The 19,033-nt window shown below is 42.0% G+C and overlaps 2 protein-coding genes across 2 annotated transcripts; both read right to left on the bottom strand.

Annotated features, from left to right (window-relative positions):
* Positions 1 to 12,394: 12,394 nt before the first annotated feature.
* L3040_006589 (uncharacterized protein) lies at positions 12,395 to 13,430 on the bottom strand (the record flags this gene model as incomplete). The annotated part of the gene is made up of 2 exons (XM_007290164.1): positions 12,395 to 12,891; positions 12,965 to 13,430. The coding sequence occupies 2 exons, from the start codon at positions 13,428 to 13,430 to the stop codon at positions 12,395 to 12,397; spliced, it is 963 nt and encodes a 320-aa protein (XP_007290226.1).
* Positions 13,431 to 14,060: 630 nt separating this feature from the next.
* On the bottom strand, positions 14,061 to 15,985 carry L3040_006588 (uncharacterized protein; the record flags this gene model as incomplete). The annotated part of the gene is made up of 4 exons (XM_066154168.1): positions 14,061 to 14,184; positions 14,238 to 14,424; positions 14,554 to 15,888; positions 15,955 to 15,985. The coding sequence occupies 4 exons, from the start codon at positions 15,983 to 15,985 to the stop codon at positions 14,061 to 14,063; spliced, it is 1,677 nt and encodes a 558-aa protein (XP_066011148.1).
* Between the last annotated feature and the right edge of the window lie 3,048 nt (positions 15,986 to 19,033).

Raw genomic sequence — 19,033 nt, 5'->3', positions numbered from 1 at the left:
TTAAGTTAATTGTCGGTATATCCATATCGACCTTAGCTAGTAGTAGTAGTAGTAGTAGTAGTAGTTGGGGAAGCTCACCCGTGAACCATGGTTCACGGGCCACTTGGCATGCCTCGCTTAGCATATCAGCAGTTAAGGGACCCCCAACTTGACAAGTAAACCTATTAGCTAGCTAGTGCACGTGATTCCTTTTAATCGTATAAAAGGAATCAGCTCCCTTGAGCCTTAGAGAGCAGACAGAATTCAGATACCTTATCAACCGAGTGTTTTGCAATTGCAAGTACTTTAACGACCGTTACGACTTTACGAATATATATTCTTAATCGCTTAAAAGTAATCTAATACTAATCAATGGTTGATTTACTATTAAGTGATCAATCATAAAGAAGCTAGGAATACTTTATAGCGAAGATACCTTTCATTATGATACTTCTCTCTTTTTATAACGGAAGAGCGATTCCGTATTAAGTCGCTTCTTATACTATTGATTTTCTTTTATTCTTACGGAAGAGTGATTCCGAACTAAGTTACTTTTATACAACTTTCAAAGCTGTAGAGCCGCGCTTGCTACACATAGTAAACCTAATCAATACGATCGATTTACGTACGAGCAGACAACAACTATAGCCGATCGAGCAACTAGACTTTTAAGTAAAAAGTCCAGCCGACAAAGAGCAATAAAGTATTATACCTTTCGAGTCTTATCACCACTTACGGAACCTCTAGCTATTCAACTAAAAGGACTATTATACTTAAGACTCTTAAGCCTCTCGGAAGGACCAGACGACGAGATGTCGAGCATCTCATTTGACTTAAACGAGCTATTATACGCAAGGCTAGACAATAAGATCACGGCTCGAGCGATAGTGAACGACTTTTTAAATGCGAAGTATAGAAGGCTAAAAGATTACGATTTATAAAGCTTATTCCGGCACGCTTTCTTACGCTAGGATTAGACGAGTTTTACGATAACGAAGGACAATACGGGACGAGGCTTTAAGTTTGCTACCTTTATTAGCTTCAAGGAACATTTGATATCTAAAAGCGTATGGTGCCCTTTAAAGCAAAAGGGCTACGCTAATAAGATGGTCAAGCTCTTAAACGACGAGTAGCAATACTAATAGACTTTCCAAGAAATAAAAGAGCAGCAAGCAGCACCTTTAAGCCTCGATTTAAAGTAGACCGTCGAAAACCTTACGGACGACGAAGATAATACGCTTTAACTACTTCTACTACCTTTACGAAGTCTAAAAAGAAAAGAAAAGGAGGTATTAAAGAAAGAAAAAAAGGAGATTCGAAAGTTACGCGAGGAATTTGCGAAAGAGAAAAAGAATATAAAGCAAAATATAAAGGTGATAGCAAAGCAAATGGCGGAGTTACGGACTTACGCTATATAATCTAACGAAAGGCTACGACGAAGCACTTCAGCGTACTCGACGCTCTTAATTCAGCAACCGTTACGCAATACGCTAATCATACAAGAGCTAAAATCATCTTAGCGGCCTTTAAACCCTTTTTTTAAGAGCTACAACCGGGTTTCTTAAAATCTAAAGCCGAGTAGCAACAATAACGGCCTCGAAAACATAATCGGGCTTGATAATACGCAAAGCAATAGCAGTTATACGCTAAAAAAAGACCCGCTAAAACTTGAAAGCATTCCGGACAAAATCAGCTTTTATTAAAGACAGCGTGCAGATTTCCGTGCTTAACCTTAGCAACTTAAAGGGAAGATCTAGCACCTTCGGACGTACCGACAAGCTCTTTAGATCTTTTAACAAGCTACGTATCGATAAGAGGGATACTAAAGGTATGAGGATCGCTAAAAGCGCGCTTAAGGGTACGGATATTATTAAGCTAGAGCTTTAGCCGGTAACTCGAATAGCTTTAGCGATCTTAACGATGACCGACGAAGAGGAAACGGAGGAGATTAGCAAGGAGATCGAGGCTACGAGCACGGAAGAGGTAGGAACGGCCTTTTTAGACTATCAAAAGGATTCGGAAACGGACCTTCAAAGGACCTCGGATTCGGAAATGAGCCTTTTAAAGACCTTAAAAAAAGACGGACCACCGGCAACTATATCAATAACCTTTTACCGATTAGACTATTGGCTAAGCAAAGCACGCTTGCGTACGGCACTTTAAGCGCCTTTGACGATGATAAAGACGATTTCCTTAAGCTAAGGGCAGCAGACCCTTACTTAAGAGCGAAGGAATTGGCTTTGTTCGCGCGAAGCTTTCTTAAAGAGCTGAAGTATTCAAGACCCGACGATGACTTCAAGACTCAATTAAGAATTTTTACTAATTAAGCAAGTCGATACGGTTTGACCTCCGAGGACTATTTAGCGGCGTTCTCGATTATGCTTATAAAGGAAGCTATAACCTTTTATTATAATCACGTTATTAAGGCCAGACTTCCGACTTTCAAAGCAAACGCTATTGCAGTAAGAGACTACTTCGAGATTGACCACCGGCGGCAAGCAAAATACGACCGCTAAGAAGAAATTTCGCTAAATTTAATCAAGAAAAAGAATCTAAAGACTTCGCTTAGCGAGTGCTTTAAGAAGCTCGTTAAAAAGCTTAAAAAGATTTAAAGCTCTTTACGACCAAGTTTAAAAGATGATCGAAGTCTTGTTAACAAGCTGTATTCAGCTTATAAAAACGTGCCAGAGACTACGATTGCACGAATGAACTTTGCTTTTACTTTTACCGCCGCAATTGCCGATATTCGCAAGGCTATTGCGTTTGCAACTAAGACCTCTCGACCTCTTGCTAAAGCGAGTAGAGCTTACGCGAGCTCTAACGAGCTACACGATCATACCTGCTCTTAACACAACACTTTAAAGGCTGACTTCGATTTGGACGAGGAATACGAATGCTTTATTTAAGACCGTTAATACTTCGGAAGTAAGAAAGCTGCTAAGGCTATTAAAAGTGAGAAAAGGTGTTTTGTTTATAAAAAGCCAAGTTGTTAGAGCACCAACTATACCTTCGACGAAAAGAAAGCATCCGTCGCTAAGTTCTAAGCTTTTAAAGACGCAAAAAAGGTGACGAAAAGCAAATTTTCTTAATACGTAGCGTCGATCGAAGGCTTGCTATTTGTATCTATAGAAGAATTCGATTAGTTTATCGCAAGCCTATTAGACGAGCTATCCGAATCGGGCAGCTACGTTAATATATCGGAAGGTTTTGTGATTACTTACGGCACTTTTAACGCTAACGAAGTATACAAACAGCTAGAGATTCAAACGGCATTCCACGCCTTTATCAGCTAAGTAAAGACTTAAAAGATGCTCGGGCAAGATCCGCGTGTGCTCGCGAGTAAAGCAGAGACTTATATAGCTTTTAAGTACTTTAAAAACGTATTCATAAGCCTTATGATTGATAGCAGAGCAGCTAATTTCTTTACCGCTAGCTTGCCTTAACTACGAGCACTTTAAAAAAAGTACTCCGAAGTTTAATTGGATACATCTCGAGCAAAGGAGAAGTCCGTTAAATACGGCATCGGCTCTGCTACTTCTATTAAAGCAATTACTTTAAATACTCTTTTAAGTCAAGTAGAGTTCTACGTTATAGAAAGCGACGTACTTTTTTTACTCTTATTAGCTGACATAAACAAGCACAAAGTGATCTTAGATAACTTGCGGAACGTGCTAGTTTAAAAGAAGAAGAAAATACTAATAATAAAGATGTTTAAGCACGTGTAGATGCTATTGAGTAAAAAGCACGCTGCTACTTATTATAATACCGAAAGCGAGACCGTCTACTACTATTTTACGGAAGAACAATTGAGGACTATCTATAAGCGTTTTGGCCACTTTTTAGCAAGTCGATTTGCTATTATTCTTAAAAGGGCCGGGTACGAATTTAAGCGAGATTTGCTTTATAACATTTAAAAGTTTTGCTACTATTGCTAAGTATTCGGACGCTCTCCGAGGAGGTTTAGTATTAGACTTAAAGACGATACTAACTTTAATAATACGGTATACGTAAACGTAATGCACCTTGACGGCAAAAACGTATTACACGTCGTTTGCGATTCTATTAATTTTCAAGCCGCCACTTTCTTTAAAAGCATATCCGCATAGCACTTACTTAAAGGATTCAGTCGATGTTAAGTCAATACTTACGTCGGACCTTTTACAAACGTAATGCACGATCTCGGAATTAACTTTAATTCGGCAACGTTCCGAAGCTACCTTAAAAGTATTAGCAGCACTTTAAAGCAGATGCTTATAGAAGCCTATTATAGCGTCGGGCTAGTAGAACGCTACTACGTCCTTATGCGACGCGCCTTTGAGATCGTTATAAAAGAGCTTCTAAAAGCTTTAAAAGAAGACCGGCTTTAAATGGCTATCAAAGCCATTAACGACACAGCTAGACCTAGTAGCTTGGTTCTTATACTCTTCGTTTTTAAGACCTTATCGAAGCTGACGGAGCAAGATCGACTTGCCGCGTCTACTTAAGAGCGTGCTACTGCTATCAACAAAGCTATAAAGAAAGTACGAAAATGCTACGCTGCGAGGCAAGTTAAGGACGCGCTTAAAAGGAGGAATGGCCCAATTACGAAGCATACCTTAGACCTCTTTATTAGCTTACGGGTGCTAGTGTAGCGGGAAAACCAAAAGTGGAAGGGCCCTTTTCAGCTGCTTGGCAAGCAAGGGCATACGTGCACAATGGCTTGTCCGAGGCCTACGGAATTCAGGTCAACTTTAATAAAACCTTATTACTTTGAAGTTGAAAAGCTGCTAGAAGAGTTGCAAGTACTTAAGGTAGAAGTGGAAGAAAAAGTAAAAGAAAAGGTAGAAGATGATTAAAGCGAAAGCGAAAAAGAGCTAAAAATACGAAATTCGCTTAAACTTCAACATTCGCTTAATCCACCGAGATCGCTTAATCTAAGAAGCTCGCTAAGACTAACAAACAGCCCTTTTAACCCTTAACTTGCTAATCCTTAAAAGTCAATAATACTAATAGTCTAGATACTTTACTAGAAGTACGATCTTAATATCTCGACCGTGCTCGACGAAGAAAAGGGCGATTCTTACGTTTTATTCACTAAGGACTCCGAGGTATTGATTACCGACAAGGAACGCCGGGACTATAAGCTCTTAGCTAAGCTACGAGCCGAAAGAATCATTAAAAGCCTTGGAGCATCATTTTAAGAGTCTAGAGCAAAAGAATTAGCTAGATTGATAGCTTAAAGCATCTTTTAAGTGATCCCGGGCATCGACTTACGCGCTAAAAGCGTCAAGATCTTCGGATCTAAGTTTGTTGATAAGATCAAAGGCAAAAGAACACTTACGCTATACGAGAAGTCTCGTATAATGGTCTAAGCTTTTTAAGACAAAAGCAAAACGAAAGTACTTACCGAGTCACTTACGGTGCAGCGAGCGGGCCAAAGACTCTGTTGTGCTTTAGCTCCTTCTTTAATAAAGGACTACGAGTATTAAGTTTATAGCAAAGATATCACTCAAGCTTACACTTAATCAAGCACGAAGCTCATCCGAATAATCGTCGTGCGACCACTTAAAAAGATCACTTATCGATTCCCTTTCGGCACTTTGTTTTTTATAACTAGCCTTTTGTATAGGATCTTCGAGGTAAGAACGCATTAGTATAAGCGTTTTTCAAAGTATTTCACGGACAACTTCGGAATAAAGCAATCGAGCTTTGATTTTTGCCTTTTTGTATTAACTAACAAAGATCAGTTAAGAATAGCTGCTTTACAAACGGATGATGTTCTTATAATTGTCAATCCAGCTATAAAAGCAAAGGAAGAGAAGGAGCTGGTCAAATCTAAGCTAAAGAGCAAAGAAATAAAGACCTTTACATACGCCGAGCTAATGATTTTCAATAAATGCAAGTTATCTTTAGATAAAAAAGGATTCGGACTGTCAGTTGAGCAAAAAGGGCAAGGTAAGAGGCTTGCAGTGATCAAGCTCGATTCAGCCACACGGGCTAAAGAGTACTTGGAGCAACGTGCCCGAAAGGCGTATTTAGCTACCATTTGCTACTTAGAAGCATCTTGCGCTCTATCGATAGCCGCTTAGCACTAAGAACCGAAGGACGAGGACTACAAAGCCTTTAATAAAGTGATCTAGTAGCTGATCGATTACCCAATTCGAAGGATCTATTACGTGCTTTTAGACTTAAAGACTGCGAAGCTCTTTGTGTTCGTAGACGAAGCGTTTGCTAATAACGCTGACCTTAACTCTTAGATCGGTTTCGTAGCTATCTTTAGCAATAAGGCTCACGTAAGTGAAAACGAGTTCACTTTAACGGGTAACATCTTATATTAAGTGTCACAGAAGTGCAAGAAGGTGACAAGAGCAGTATTAGCTTCTGAGCTATACGCGATGTCTTTAAGTATCGATATAGCTATTGCTATATCGACTACCTTTGCTTAAATCACGGCTCAGCTAAGAATCCTTAACTTCTTCGTAGTCGTATGCACTAACTTTTACTCGCTTTACGAGTGCATAGTAAAACTAGGGACTACTAAGGAGAAGCGTTTAATAATCGATATTATAGCTATTCGAGAGTCATACGAAAGGCGAGAGCTCTTTAAGGTACGCTAGATCGGAAGCAAATCTAACCCTGCTGACGCCATGACTAAAATCGGGGCTAATATCTTTTTGCAAGAGCTAGTTTTGACTAATACTTTGAAGGTGCAAGTCGATGGATAAGTAGAAAGGCCGCTGTAAAAGGAAGAGGGAGATTGTTTTTCCTTTGTTTAATTACCTTCTTTCTTTTTTCGGTCGATATAGCAGTTGGCAAAGCATTATTTGCTAAAGAGAGAGTTGCCGGTGTCGGTATATCTATATCGACCTTAGCTAGTAGTAGTAGTAGTAGTAGTAGTAGTTGGGGAAGCTCACCCGTGAACCATGGTTCACGGGCCATTTGGCATGCCTCGCTTAGCATGTCAGCAGTCAAGGGACCCTCAACTTGACAAGTAAACCTATTAGCTAGCTAGTGCACGTGATTCCTTTTAATCGTATAGAAGGAATCAGCTCTCTTGAGCCTTAGAGAGCAGACAGAATTCAGATACTTTATCAACCGAGTGTTTTGCAATTGCAAGTACTTTGACGACCGTTACGACCTTACGAATATATATTCCCAATCGCTTGGAAGCAATCCAACATTAATAACTATTTTTCGCTAATAGCTTTTAAAAATGCTTTTATCGCGAATATACTCGTCGTCTCGTAAAAGTTATTCATTTTCGTTAACTTGTAAATAGCTCGGTGTTCCTTGATTTATACCGCTAGAAAGACGTTTTCTTGCTTAGCTGCTTGCAAGGATTTATTATAATTTCGTATTATCGATAGCTTAAAGCTCGAGTCGGATAAACGGTATATTTTTTAAAGCTTTTTTATTAAGAATTAAATAGAAGTGTTGTCTTCTTTTAAAGCCGCTAAGATCGCTTTTTCGAGAATAAAGCTCTTAACCGTCTCTTTAATTTAATTTATAATTTAATTGCTTTTATTACTTAAGACTTTTTAATTGTTTATAGCGAAGTTGTATTCTTTTATATTATCGTTATACGCTTTTCGGACGTCTTCGAACTTAGCGTCTTTTAGCTTTAAAGGTTTATTAAGATCGTTTGCAAAAGCTCTTAAGTGCAATTCTTCTTAAGCTTTTCGTTAGCGGTCTTATTCTTAGAACTATTCGTTATTAAACTCCGTTACTATCTTTATAATAGACTTCGTTTTTAATTTAATCTGCTCGATAAAAAGAGTAAGTTCTTTTACGCTAATACGAAGAGATGCGTATTGTTCTATGCTAAAGCGCTTAATAAAGTATTTGTAGTTCGTAATCTATCTTAAGAAATCGCTACGACTTATAAGGTTCGTTTTATTAATCAAGAAGACCTCTTTTACTTTGTCGTCTATTATTATAGTAGTTGATTTTATAATTAAAGCTTTTGAAAATTAGTTAGAGTTCTTAAAAGTAATAAGTGTTAATTGTAAAGAATGAATATAATTGAAAAAAAGATAGATTGCAAAATAAAAGTTATAATAAAGTAGCGTTAAAGTAACTTGCAAAATCCGCTCTCGATTAATTCGGAAGTTGTTAAAGACTAACTAAATAGCTCGTGAGTACGAATGTAGCTCTTAACTATAATGCTTACTAATATTAAGATCAAGAAGAGATTCTATAGATTAAATAAAGCTTGGTATATTTTATTTAAAAAGCTCGTTAAGATCTATATACATGTACTTAAGAGCTTTAGTATGCCAAGGGCGCTACTAGGCGAGGTCATATGATATATCATATGTAGCTTGGGTGGAACCATGCCTGTTCCGCACAATAATGATTAATAGCGACGGCCATTTATTTATCAGATTAAAACCTAACTTAATGGTTCGCATCGCTTTGCTAAGTAAGAGCTTCGGAGCTTACAAACTCCGTAGCCTTTACGAAAGAGATAACCCGGATGGGAGGCATAGCGGCGGTAAAAAAAAAGCGTCGATGTTGGCGTTGGAATAGAAAAGTACTGCATGCATTTCAAAGTAAAAAAATACTATTAGTCGAGGAATGTCGAACTGTTACGGATAGAGAATTGGGCGTGCTTTCGAGCGAGTGAAATTGATGATCCATTTCTAATGTACGGAGGCGCCTTCGGATATACTATTACAACTACTATATCCAAGTACCTCACTACTCCCCAAGTCTGCGCGCTACATTACATTAAAATTTACGCGAACTTCGCCTCGCTTCGAGGTATACCTTACACATGCCAAATTATCGTACTACAACTGGTACTTCGTAACGAGGGCCGAAACTTTTACAGGGGAAAATATAGTAGGACTGAAGAGTTGATATGAACCCCCTTGCTTACATGGGACTGAAGAGATAAGATCCAGCAAAGACCACGTGCGGACAGCTGGACCCCTATCTCCTTATTTTCCGCTGATTAACTTTCCCAAGAATCCCAATCTCGCTCTCTTCTTAATCTTATCTATTTCATGCTCTGCTCTACAACCATCCTATACAACTCGTACTTACTGATTGAAGTTGTAAAACCCCCTTTAAAGGATCTATTCATATCCCCTACGCCCTGAAATTCTTTCTTCGTGATAGACTTCTTCTCTTTACGATGTTTTTTCTTAATCTTCTTTCTTTCCTTTTCCCTACTTTTTATTTCTTTCTTTTTGAATACTGATTCCAAAACACTTACTCACCCGCCTTAAGAGTGGTTTAGTCCAGGCCAGGTATGCCAGGTATTCAGGATACTAAAAAAGATAGTGATAAAACCAGCTATAGCCGCGCCATCAAAAAAGGTATTAGGAATACTATTGAGGAATCGAAACTTGTTTAGCCGCACGTTTTGAAATGGAAACCTATTTTATTTTAAGGTTAATGAAGTAGGAGAAATGATGATCTTGCCGCGAACCGAACTTCGGCAGATTGCTTTGATATCGTGGGGCTTGGGTCACGCACGGAGCTTAAAGCACAGACCGTGTAATTAAAGAGTCACCCCCTTTTTCGACAGCTTTTACCTTTTAGCTAATACATCGATCTTCTCACCTTTAAAACCAACCTTTCAGCTGATGATCGACGCCGAGAGCTGTCCCAAGGATTTCTTTCAACTCGCAATCAAGTTGCTATCAAAAAATCTCTTTAAAGCAACGTTCTTTACTTAATTTCTGAAGTTCTAGCTTGTGAAACCATCTCATTACTAAGATAAAGCTAATATCGAAAACCTACCAAATCAATCTTAAAACTAACTTATAAGATCGTTTCAAAGAAAAAGACTATAAGCTCTTAAACTCTTGCGAAAAAAAAACACTTCGATTATAACTGTTGGTTTGCCGGTATTAACAAACGTCAAATTAATGAAGCTTCATTTGTGTATCGCAAAAGGTAAAATTGGTAGTTCGCTCAGTACTGAATTTGGTCCATAATTCTTGATTGTTCTTCAGCTAAGGGGAATCCCCTCTACATAAGGGAATAGATCAATCCTATCTCATGAGTGCGGGGACCGTGTGATGCGGAAGTGAGTGCTCCGAAACAGATGTGATGTAGGGATCTACCGAGAGCTAACTGAGGTAAATATATTAGGGGTAAATACCCGGGGGGCAAATAATCCTTCACTATCATCGCACTCTCCTAACTAGCAGTTCAATGTAGTTCAGTGAGTGATGAACCGACAACAACTCTAGCTAGCTTGAATCAAGTAAAATACCTACTTTATTATTTTGATTATTGAGAATCTATAAAAGAATCATCCGCATATCACTTTTATAATACTTACTTAAATATTAAAAATCAAACTTTTGCTATTAATACTTTACTACTTGCTGTTGGATCGCCGGTAGCGAACGTCCGTGATTTCGTATCAACTAGTGTCGGTACATCCATATCGATCCGAGGTAGTGAGTGATGTGGCCGACTAGGGTATCTCAGGCATCGATGAGCCTGCCTCGCTAAGCGTGGCACGCGCTTCCGGGCGTTACGGTCGGGTGCTGGCAAGCCTCAGGCCTTGGCGTGGTTGGGGGATTGGTTAAGTGATTAGTCAGCTGAGACTAGCGGCCGCCCCAGAGTACAAGACCTTTCGGCCCTCCTGTATTGGAATTCTTTCTGTCCTCGTCTTTCTTTTATATTACAGGCCAGCGAAGACGGATTTCTGAGCTTGTACGTGGCGCTGATTACGAACTTGCGATATTCTTAATAATATTCGCAAAGCCGATCAGAAAACGCATCTTTTTCGAAAGGTAATCGAAGCGATATACTTTAATGCTAGCCGTATTTTTCGTATCTGCCGACGGAACGAACGACGATTAAAAATACAAAGTAAGTATTACAATATACTCTTTCGTATATAACTCTAACTCGACCTTATCGATTAGCTCGATAACTTTATCTAACGATTAAATTCGACCTTTTTTTTTTCGAAGCCGATACGATAAGCGGTATTTACAATCGATTATGTAAAGACGCTAAGGAAACGAAATATATACGATAGCGGCTTAGCTTTTAGAACTCTCGAGATTGCTATACGATAAAAAAACCTTTAGCAAAAGCTAGCTTGAAAACGCTTATAATTATAATCGATTACGAATACAAAAGGTTAAATCAAAAAAGAAAAAAGAAAAAAATATCTTAATCGAATACTCGATTACATAATCGGAAAGACGGTATATCGAGCTGCTAATAACTAATCGCAATAAAAAGCGACCGCAGCAATTGATGCTTTCCTAACTAGATTTGCCGTTAATAAAAAGCATTAAGTTATATTAAAGCTGCAATACCGCGGGATCAAAGACCCGAGACTTTATATTAATTTGGTCTTTTTCTTACGAGTTTGTACCTTATCGGTATAAATAAACTTTATATTCAAATAGCTATTTAATTAATTAAGATACCACTTGTTTTTGCGGAATGCTTGTAAGTAAGACCTAATGCCGGCACGCCATTATACCCTTAAAGAGGTGGTAAGTCGGACTCCTTTTTAGGACCCGCAGCAGGCGCAAAAACAATACTACTATTATTACTACTCTTTAAAATTACATAGCATACCAATTAATAGTATTACAACACTACCTCTTCCAGCCGTAATATAAAGAAAGATTGACCATCTTCGCTGCGAAGCATTATATCGACTCCCGTTCCTTGATATACTTCGATTTTGCTTCCGCTGCAACTCGAAGCTCCTTTAGGTTACACTAGCTTTTACTTCCTTTTCTCAAGTTGAAGTGCCTCAATCAGACCTTTTTATTAATTATAGTTCCAAAGAAAGCTAGACTTCTTTTTGAACTGCCATAATTGCAATTCGACTTTCGCGATTTCGGAACTGCTTTCGCTGCAATTTACGAACCCCTTCCTTTTTTTCGAAAAAATAAAAACTTATATATATAAGGCTCTCGCGAGCTGTATATTAAGTAATATTTTAAAGGATGTATATTAAATTGAAAGACTAAAGCTGGAAAGAACAAGCTTGCTTTGAAGAAACTTCTTAAATTTCGCTAAGGAAGTACATAGATTTCTCCTACCAAGGAGAACTTGATAATATTATCATCTCCATACAACGCGGCTCCCCCCCCCCCACACCCAGAAGTATCAGGACGGATTGGATGGAGGATGATCATGATCGTTAGTTCGGGTCTATAATCGGCCAGCTTAATCATATAGGCCGCACTGCAAAGCTAGAAATGATGCCCATGATGGGAATATGATAGGTAGTGCTATCATGCGCGAACAAAGATGTTGTGTCGGCCAGCGTCTGCTTAAGGCGGCAAACCTGCAAGCATGTTATCTGATCTCAGTCTGATCTCAGATAGCTATCCCTTCTCTTCTTACGCAGATAAATTAGAAACGCGCTCCCTTTCATTCTACTCGCCAAAACTGAGGAGGATGCACTCAAATGTTGATCAATCGTGAATAAGTACATATTCTACGCCGGTGTGAGCTGCATCCCCCCATCTTTGTTGTAGAAAATCTCCTTGACCTTCACAGATCTCAAGTGGTTCTCCCCCTTCGACAGGGATGAATCGTGATGGAACAGGTACCATTTCCCCTTGTGCTCCACGATAGAATGGTGCGTAGTCCAGCCTACCACCGGCTCCAGAATCCTGCCCGCGTAGGTGAAAGGGCCGAACGGGCTCTCGCCGGTGGCATAACAGATGTAGTGAGTATCGCCAGTCGAGTAGGAGAAGTAGTATCTGCCGTTATACTTGTGCATCCACGCAGCCTCGAAGAAGCGTCGCTCGTGGTCGTAAGAGGGGAGAGGCTCGCCGTCCGCCCCGAGGATGACGAGCTCCTTGACCCCGCCGTCGAATTGAAGCATGTCTTTGCTCAGACGCGCCACGCGGGGATAGTAGGCCGGCCCGCTCGTTGCTTCCATGTTGGTGTATGCATCCTTATCGAACTCGCCCTTGATCCAGCATTGAACTTGAGCAACATTAGAACTGACTCCTGAGAAAAATGTCCTAGATTCGAGAGGTGAAAGGGGAAGGATACTTACGCTGTCCACCCCAGATCCCACCGAAATACAGGTACGCCTCTCCATCATCGTCCACGAAGCTCGCGGGATCGATGCTATAGCTGCCCTCGATCGGCCTCGCTTCCGGCTTGAACGGTCCTTCCGGAACGTCGCTCACGGCAACGCCGATGCGAAAGACGCCCGCCTTGTCCCGCGCGGGGAAATACAGGTAGTATTTGCCGTTCTTGGTGGCCGCATCTGGAGCCCAGAGCTGCTTGCAGGCCCACGGGACATCTTCCAGAGCCAAGGCGACACCGTGATCTTGGACTTGGGTCCCAACATCATCCATCGATAAGACGTGGTAGTCGTTCATAGCATACTGGTCGCCATTATCGTTGTCTTCGATATCGGTCTCGACATCGTGGGAAGGGTAGACGTAGAGCCTGCCATTGAAGCTGTGGGCAGAAGGATCCGCTGTGAAGATGTGGGTGACCAATGGCTGGTCCATCTCGGATGTTAAGCTTTGAGGTTGTCAGCGGGATGTGGAATAGAGTTTCTTGGAAAATAAATCATGGACGACTTGACGATTTAAGTAGAGTCAGGAACGCAGCATTTATCCATTCTCTTTATCCTTGCCCGCAGCTCCTCATCTTTCCTCTTGGGTTGGTGTTTGGATGTTGAGATAAACAGTGGAGTCGTTGAAGATTACCCGGGTCAGATATTAGCCTGAATAATCCACAGCTTCGGATTTCAAGCCACTCGCTAAATCTGCAATTCGTCCCCCGACAACAACAAATGTCACTCCTCGACCCTGCCACTACTTGAACATATACCCAAATTTCAAGCAATGAGCACAGAACCCCTACGTATAGGACTGACTACCGGTATTCATGGTCGTAAAATCGGTTACGGGCTACGGGACCTCTCTTACAACCCCTGCATAGACACTGGGTGTCTGAAATAGACATGTCTTGGTATGTAATCTTGAAGAATGGAGATTTGAAACTGCATTGCAAAAACATAATCAACGCTAGATTATGAATTTCCGCAACACCTACTTAAAAATCGCACCTGGACTTTTCAGCTTCATATCTTCGCTAACACAACTTTCAGAACCCGAAGACAGTTATCGTCCAAGTCAATTTCCAGCCGGTTGGCTGGCTCCAGTCGTAGGTGGGAACTGAACTGCCATCGGCTGCAAGCCAGACATCATCATCGCAGCATTCGAGAGCTTTGTAATACTGGGGAGAATGTTTGGGTTTCTATTCGACGACAGTTAGCACCGGGACAGAAGAAATTCCGAGACGTTACGTGCCTTGCAGCTTCGATGGTCCGAAGGTTTGCCTGTGCAGTTAACGGAGTAGGATCGTTCATAATAGCTTGAAGTCCATTAAGAACCGTAGGCGTGTTCATGACGATCATGGAGTTGGCGTTTTGGGCCGCGCTTCCAGCTGCAGTGTTCAAGACATTTCGGCGTTGATCCTCGTCATTCTCGGCGGTGACTACATAAAAAGGTTAGCACTGACTGTTTCTGAGATCCAGGGACGGGGTCTGAAAGATATCCTGCTCTTCCATGCTGAGAATCTCAAGCTCTAGGAAGGGAAAGATGGGTGAAGAAGGTTTGAACATACAGGCTACGGTCGCAAGAGATCTAATCATCTCGGGGTTCTGTTCCGTCCCCAAAGCATTAAGCGAGGCCGAGACGGTGTTGGCATCGTTCGCAAATGCACCAGCCGCGTATTGGACACCTGGAGCGGCAGGCCCGCCTCCAGTCTGGATATTGGATCCAGACGAGGCTGCCGCCCCCGTAGATCCCATAGCCATTGCTTGCGGCGCATCGCTACTCGCACTAGCTGCGCCGGCTTGAGCAGCCGCGGGGTTGCCCGGGGACTTCGATGGATCGTTCGCGGCGGGAGCCGGGTTCCCAGAAGCTGCAGGCTTCGCTTTTGCCGCTCCCGAGGCTTTAGCAGCTGCTCCCGAGGCTTTGGCCGCTTTGGCCGCTTTGCGAGCTTTCACCGCTGCTCCCGAGGCATTTTCTGCTTGTCGAGCTTTCACTGCTGCCCCTGAGGCCTTAGCCGCTTGTCCTGGGGCATTTGCTTTTGCCGCTTGTCCTGGAGAATTTTTCGCTGCTCCCGAAGCTTTTGCTGCTTGTCCTGGTGCATTTGCCTTTGCCGCTTGTCCTGGGGCATTTTTCGCTGCTCCCGAAGCATTATCTGCTTGTCGAGCTTTCACCGCTGCTCCTGAAGCCTTTGCTGCTTGTCCTGGGGCATTTGCTTTTGCCGCTTGTCCTGGAGCATTTTTCGCTGCCCCCGAAGCTTTTGCTGCTTGTCCTGGTGCATTTCCCTTTGCCGCACCTGGAGCCTTAGCGGCGGCCCCCGGGGCCTTTGCCGCTTGTCCTGGGGCTTTGGCCGCTGCTCCCGAAGCATTATCTGCTTGTCGAGCTTTCACCGCTGCTCCTGAAGCCTTTGCTGCTTGTCCTGGTGCATTTCCCTTTGCCGCACCTGGAGCCTTAGCGGCGGCCCCCGGGGCCTTTGCCGCTTGTCCTGGGGCATTTTTCGCTGCTCCCGAAGCTTTTGCTGCTTGTCCTGGTGCATTTCCCTTTGCCGCACCTGGAGCCTTAGCGGCGGCCCCCGGGGCCTTTGCCGCTTGTCCTGGGGCATTTTTCGCTGCTCCCGAAGCATTTTCTGCTTGTCGAGCTTTCACCGCTGCTCCTGAAGCCTTTGCTGCTTGTCCCGGGGCATTTTTCGCTGCTCCCGAGGCCTTTGCTGCTTGTCCTGGTGCATTTGCCTTTGCCGCACCTGGAGCCTTACCGGCGGCCCCCGGGGGCGCTTGTCCTGGGGCATTTGCCTTTGCTGCTTGTCCTGGGGCTTTGGCCGCTGCTCCTGTGGGTTGAGTGACCCCGTTGCTATCGGGTAGCATGGAGGCCGCTCGTTCGTGGAGAGGAGCCGCAACTGCGGTGCCGAGCACTTCCAAACACTGTTAACTTCATGTCGTTGACAGATCAGAGAGTTATTGGGAGAAACTATACGTACGGGAAAGGGTGAGGATGGAGATGAACTTCATAATGTTTATATCTCTAGTAGGTAAAAATTAGGGTGAAATTGACCAGCAGCTCGTGTTTTGTAGAATAGAAGATGGAGAAACAAATTAAACCAAACATGAGGTACTAAAATGGGAATTGTTTATTTAGATAAAGAAAATAAAGACAAAGTATAAGGATACTGGAGAGATTAAGTAGGCACTTGATGATTTCTACAGAAGGATATGAATCAGATGATGTGACCCCTTTGTGCTTGACATCGTCCGATCTTCCTTCTACTTTTATCTCAATATGGCAACGATGTTAGAATGTCCCAGTATGCAAACTCAGCCACGTTGAATACAGAATTCTTCACCCGTCGCATATGACTGCTCAAACTCAGCCAAGATACATCACAGTTTCGTCCCCACGAATGTATTTCACAATCAAGGTGACATCGTGTTTATCGCTCCATAGATTGTTTGACAGCTAGCAGATGTGTATAGAGATGATCGCGCTAATAGTTACTTTGCATTACCTCATGACACCCAGCTCAAACCCTTCGGTGACTGAGCTTAACTTTGACTCTCCCTGGAACACGCTGCTTCAGTTGATCAAAGCTTCGTGTCATAAGTTCAGCTCGAAGATGTTTGCCTCTACTATAGGATTCAATTGAAACATCCGTTCTGATTAAAGCATTCTCGTTTCTGGCGCAGCCAATCTCTCCGTGTAAATGGGATGATTGAAATCTAAGTATGAAACCGTGTGTCTTGCAAGAGCTGTCACGAATCTAAAGCCTAGCTTTCCCGAATCTATCACATCAGAAACCCATCATGTTGCGTGCCAAGAAGTGATATTTGAGCGAGAAGATACTCCCTGTTTCCAATCGCAGTCCAAAACACGGACATGTAGAGAGTCCAGACCAAAGCAATGACATTTGAGTCTGTGCAAATCGATATAACCGTGGTGAAGCAGTGTCCGTAAACTGGTATCTCTGAGTAAGGTTAAAATCTACCCGAGAAGCTTGGTCTCGTCCAAGGACGACCCGTGCGGCCAGGATCTTTGAATATGTTCCCAGGCGTTGATCTTTTTAAACTCGGGAAAGGGGTTGCAACGCTCTGTATGGTTGGCTATGCCTAAATTTCGTAAATTTGACTTTAAGACTCCATATTTGGGATAATTTGCGACATGGGAACATACTTACTGGCCGCACGAGTATCGGAGCTCTCATTGGCGGAGTCTGAGGGTCTGGGGGAAAATAGGCGAGGTCCCTGTTTACTACCCTCCCGTTTACTACCCTTCCACTCCAAAGGTATATTCCGACCTGTATACATTTGCGAAAGTTGTATATCGTCAAATCATGTTCACGTATTCTTAACCAATAGAGTCGTACTGAGAGAGGCTCATTTTATGATATGGATCTCTTTTGAAAAGGTAATTTCGCATTCCAACCTCTAAATAATCTAGTGGAGTGAGTTGGGGGTCAATTCCCACGTCATTTCGCGTCAGAGACTTCGGCTTTGAAACCGAAAGGAGGGAGTAGGGGTTTAAAAGAGGCGGCAATATTTGGTTCTTGTTGGTTACACAATAGGGTGCACACGTGAGACTCGGTACGAATGGCAAGTGGTTGCATTCGTGGTGTTGTTAAGTCTAAGGGAAGAAGCTATTCTAGCTGCGAGGTGCAGTTACATGTAGTTGGGTGCATGGGTGCACGGGCCACCATGTGGTTGCTATAGCAAAAGTGCACGTGCCAAGCACGGGCCATCTTTATCTTCGATCGAGTCTTTAACTCCGATCCCCTCATTCTTACACTCGCAATTTTCTCTTTTGCAATTGCAGTAGTTGCAATTGCAATTGCAATTTTAATACAAGTAAAAATAGCTCTTTCATTCTTAACGTTGTCGGTAAAAAATACTATCACCGTTCTTTCCAAATTCGGCCTGACCTTCTTATGCTCTCTCCACTTACCTTTCGACACGTACGTTGGCCTTGTTCGTATCAATGAAGGTCGCTAACGACTTATTTAGGTTGATTTTCGTTATAGAGTCGGCCAAATTATCCTTTCTTTCAATCCATTTGACTTTTGCAAGCTCTCGGCGCTCGTATGATTGCTTAAGGGCTATAATGTCGATCATTAAGCGCTTCTCCTTAGTAGTTCCGAGCTTGACAAAGCATTCGTAGAAAGAATATAAGTCGGTATAAACGACTATAGAGACCTCGAGGACTTCTAGCTTGTTAGTAATTATTTTAAAAGTAGTAGCTACGCAAATAGCAATATCTACACCGGAGACTATGTTATAGATTTCCGAAGCAAGTACTGAGCGTGTTACTCGCTTGCATTTTGTGGAACTAGCAGCGATAAGGTTCCTTTGAATAAAGAAGGAGCTGTTAAACTTTTTTTCGGTTGCTAAGATGATTAGAAAACCAATTTGTGAATTGCAGTCTTTATTGTTAGCAAAACTCTCGTTTACAAATACGAACAGCTTCGCTGAACGTAAGTCGATGTTGAAGTATATTAAGCCTCGTTGCTGGTTTTCTATTATCTATGTAATTCTCTTGTTCAAGAAGGTGATGTCGTTCAAAGTAAAGTCTTTTTGCTAGATCTGCGCGGCGGTAGATAAGTCGAAAATAGCCTCGGGCTAACACAAGCTTGCAATATAAGCTGCACGTGCTCGCTGTTTTAAGTAGTTGTTTCTATTTTCGGTAACTAGCTTTAGCTTCTTCTTTTGGTCCTTTTGCTTGAGTAGAATCGAGCTATTAGCGAGCTTCTTTAGTGTTCTTTCATTGAATGTCATTTCGTTTTCTATTATAAGCGTCTCTTTTAGCTTGGCGTTAAAATCAGCCTTCTTAAGCTCTTGCTCTTCTAAGTCATTGAACTCTTTGTTAGCTATCATCAGTGTGTCGTTTATTTGCATTCTAATGATAACGAATTTACTAGTTGTAGAGATCAATAAACAAAGGTCGTATGTAAAGGAGACTATGAATAGCTTATCTTTATAGTGTCTGTAATAAGTGTCTCACTAATAGGTACCTGCCTCCGCAATCCCGTATAAAGGTCTACGAATCAGTAAGATATAGTCCGGAGGGTATAA

This window comes from Drepanopeziza brunnea (genome assembly GCF_022702325.1).
Source record: "Drepanopeziza brunnea f. sp. 'multigermtubi' strain 214-2 chromosome Unknown ctg11, whole genome shotgun sequence".
NCBI classification, from domain to species: Eukaryota; Fungi; Ascomycota; class Leotiomycetes; order Helotiales; family Drepanopezizaceae; genus Drepanopeziza; species Drepanopeziza brunnea.
The sequence above is the reverse complement of the archived record's forward strand: the minus strand, read 5'-3'. Positions and strand labels throughout refer to the sequence as shown.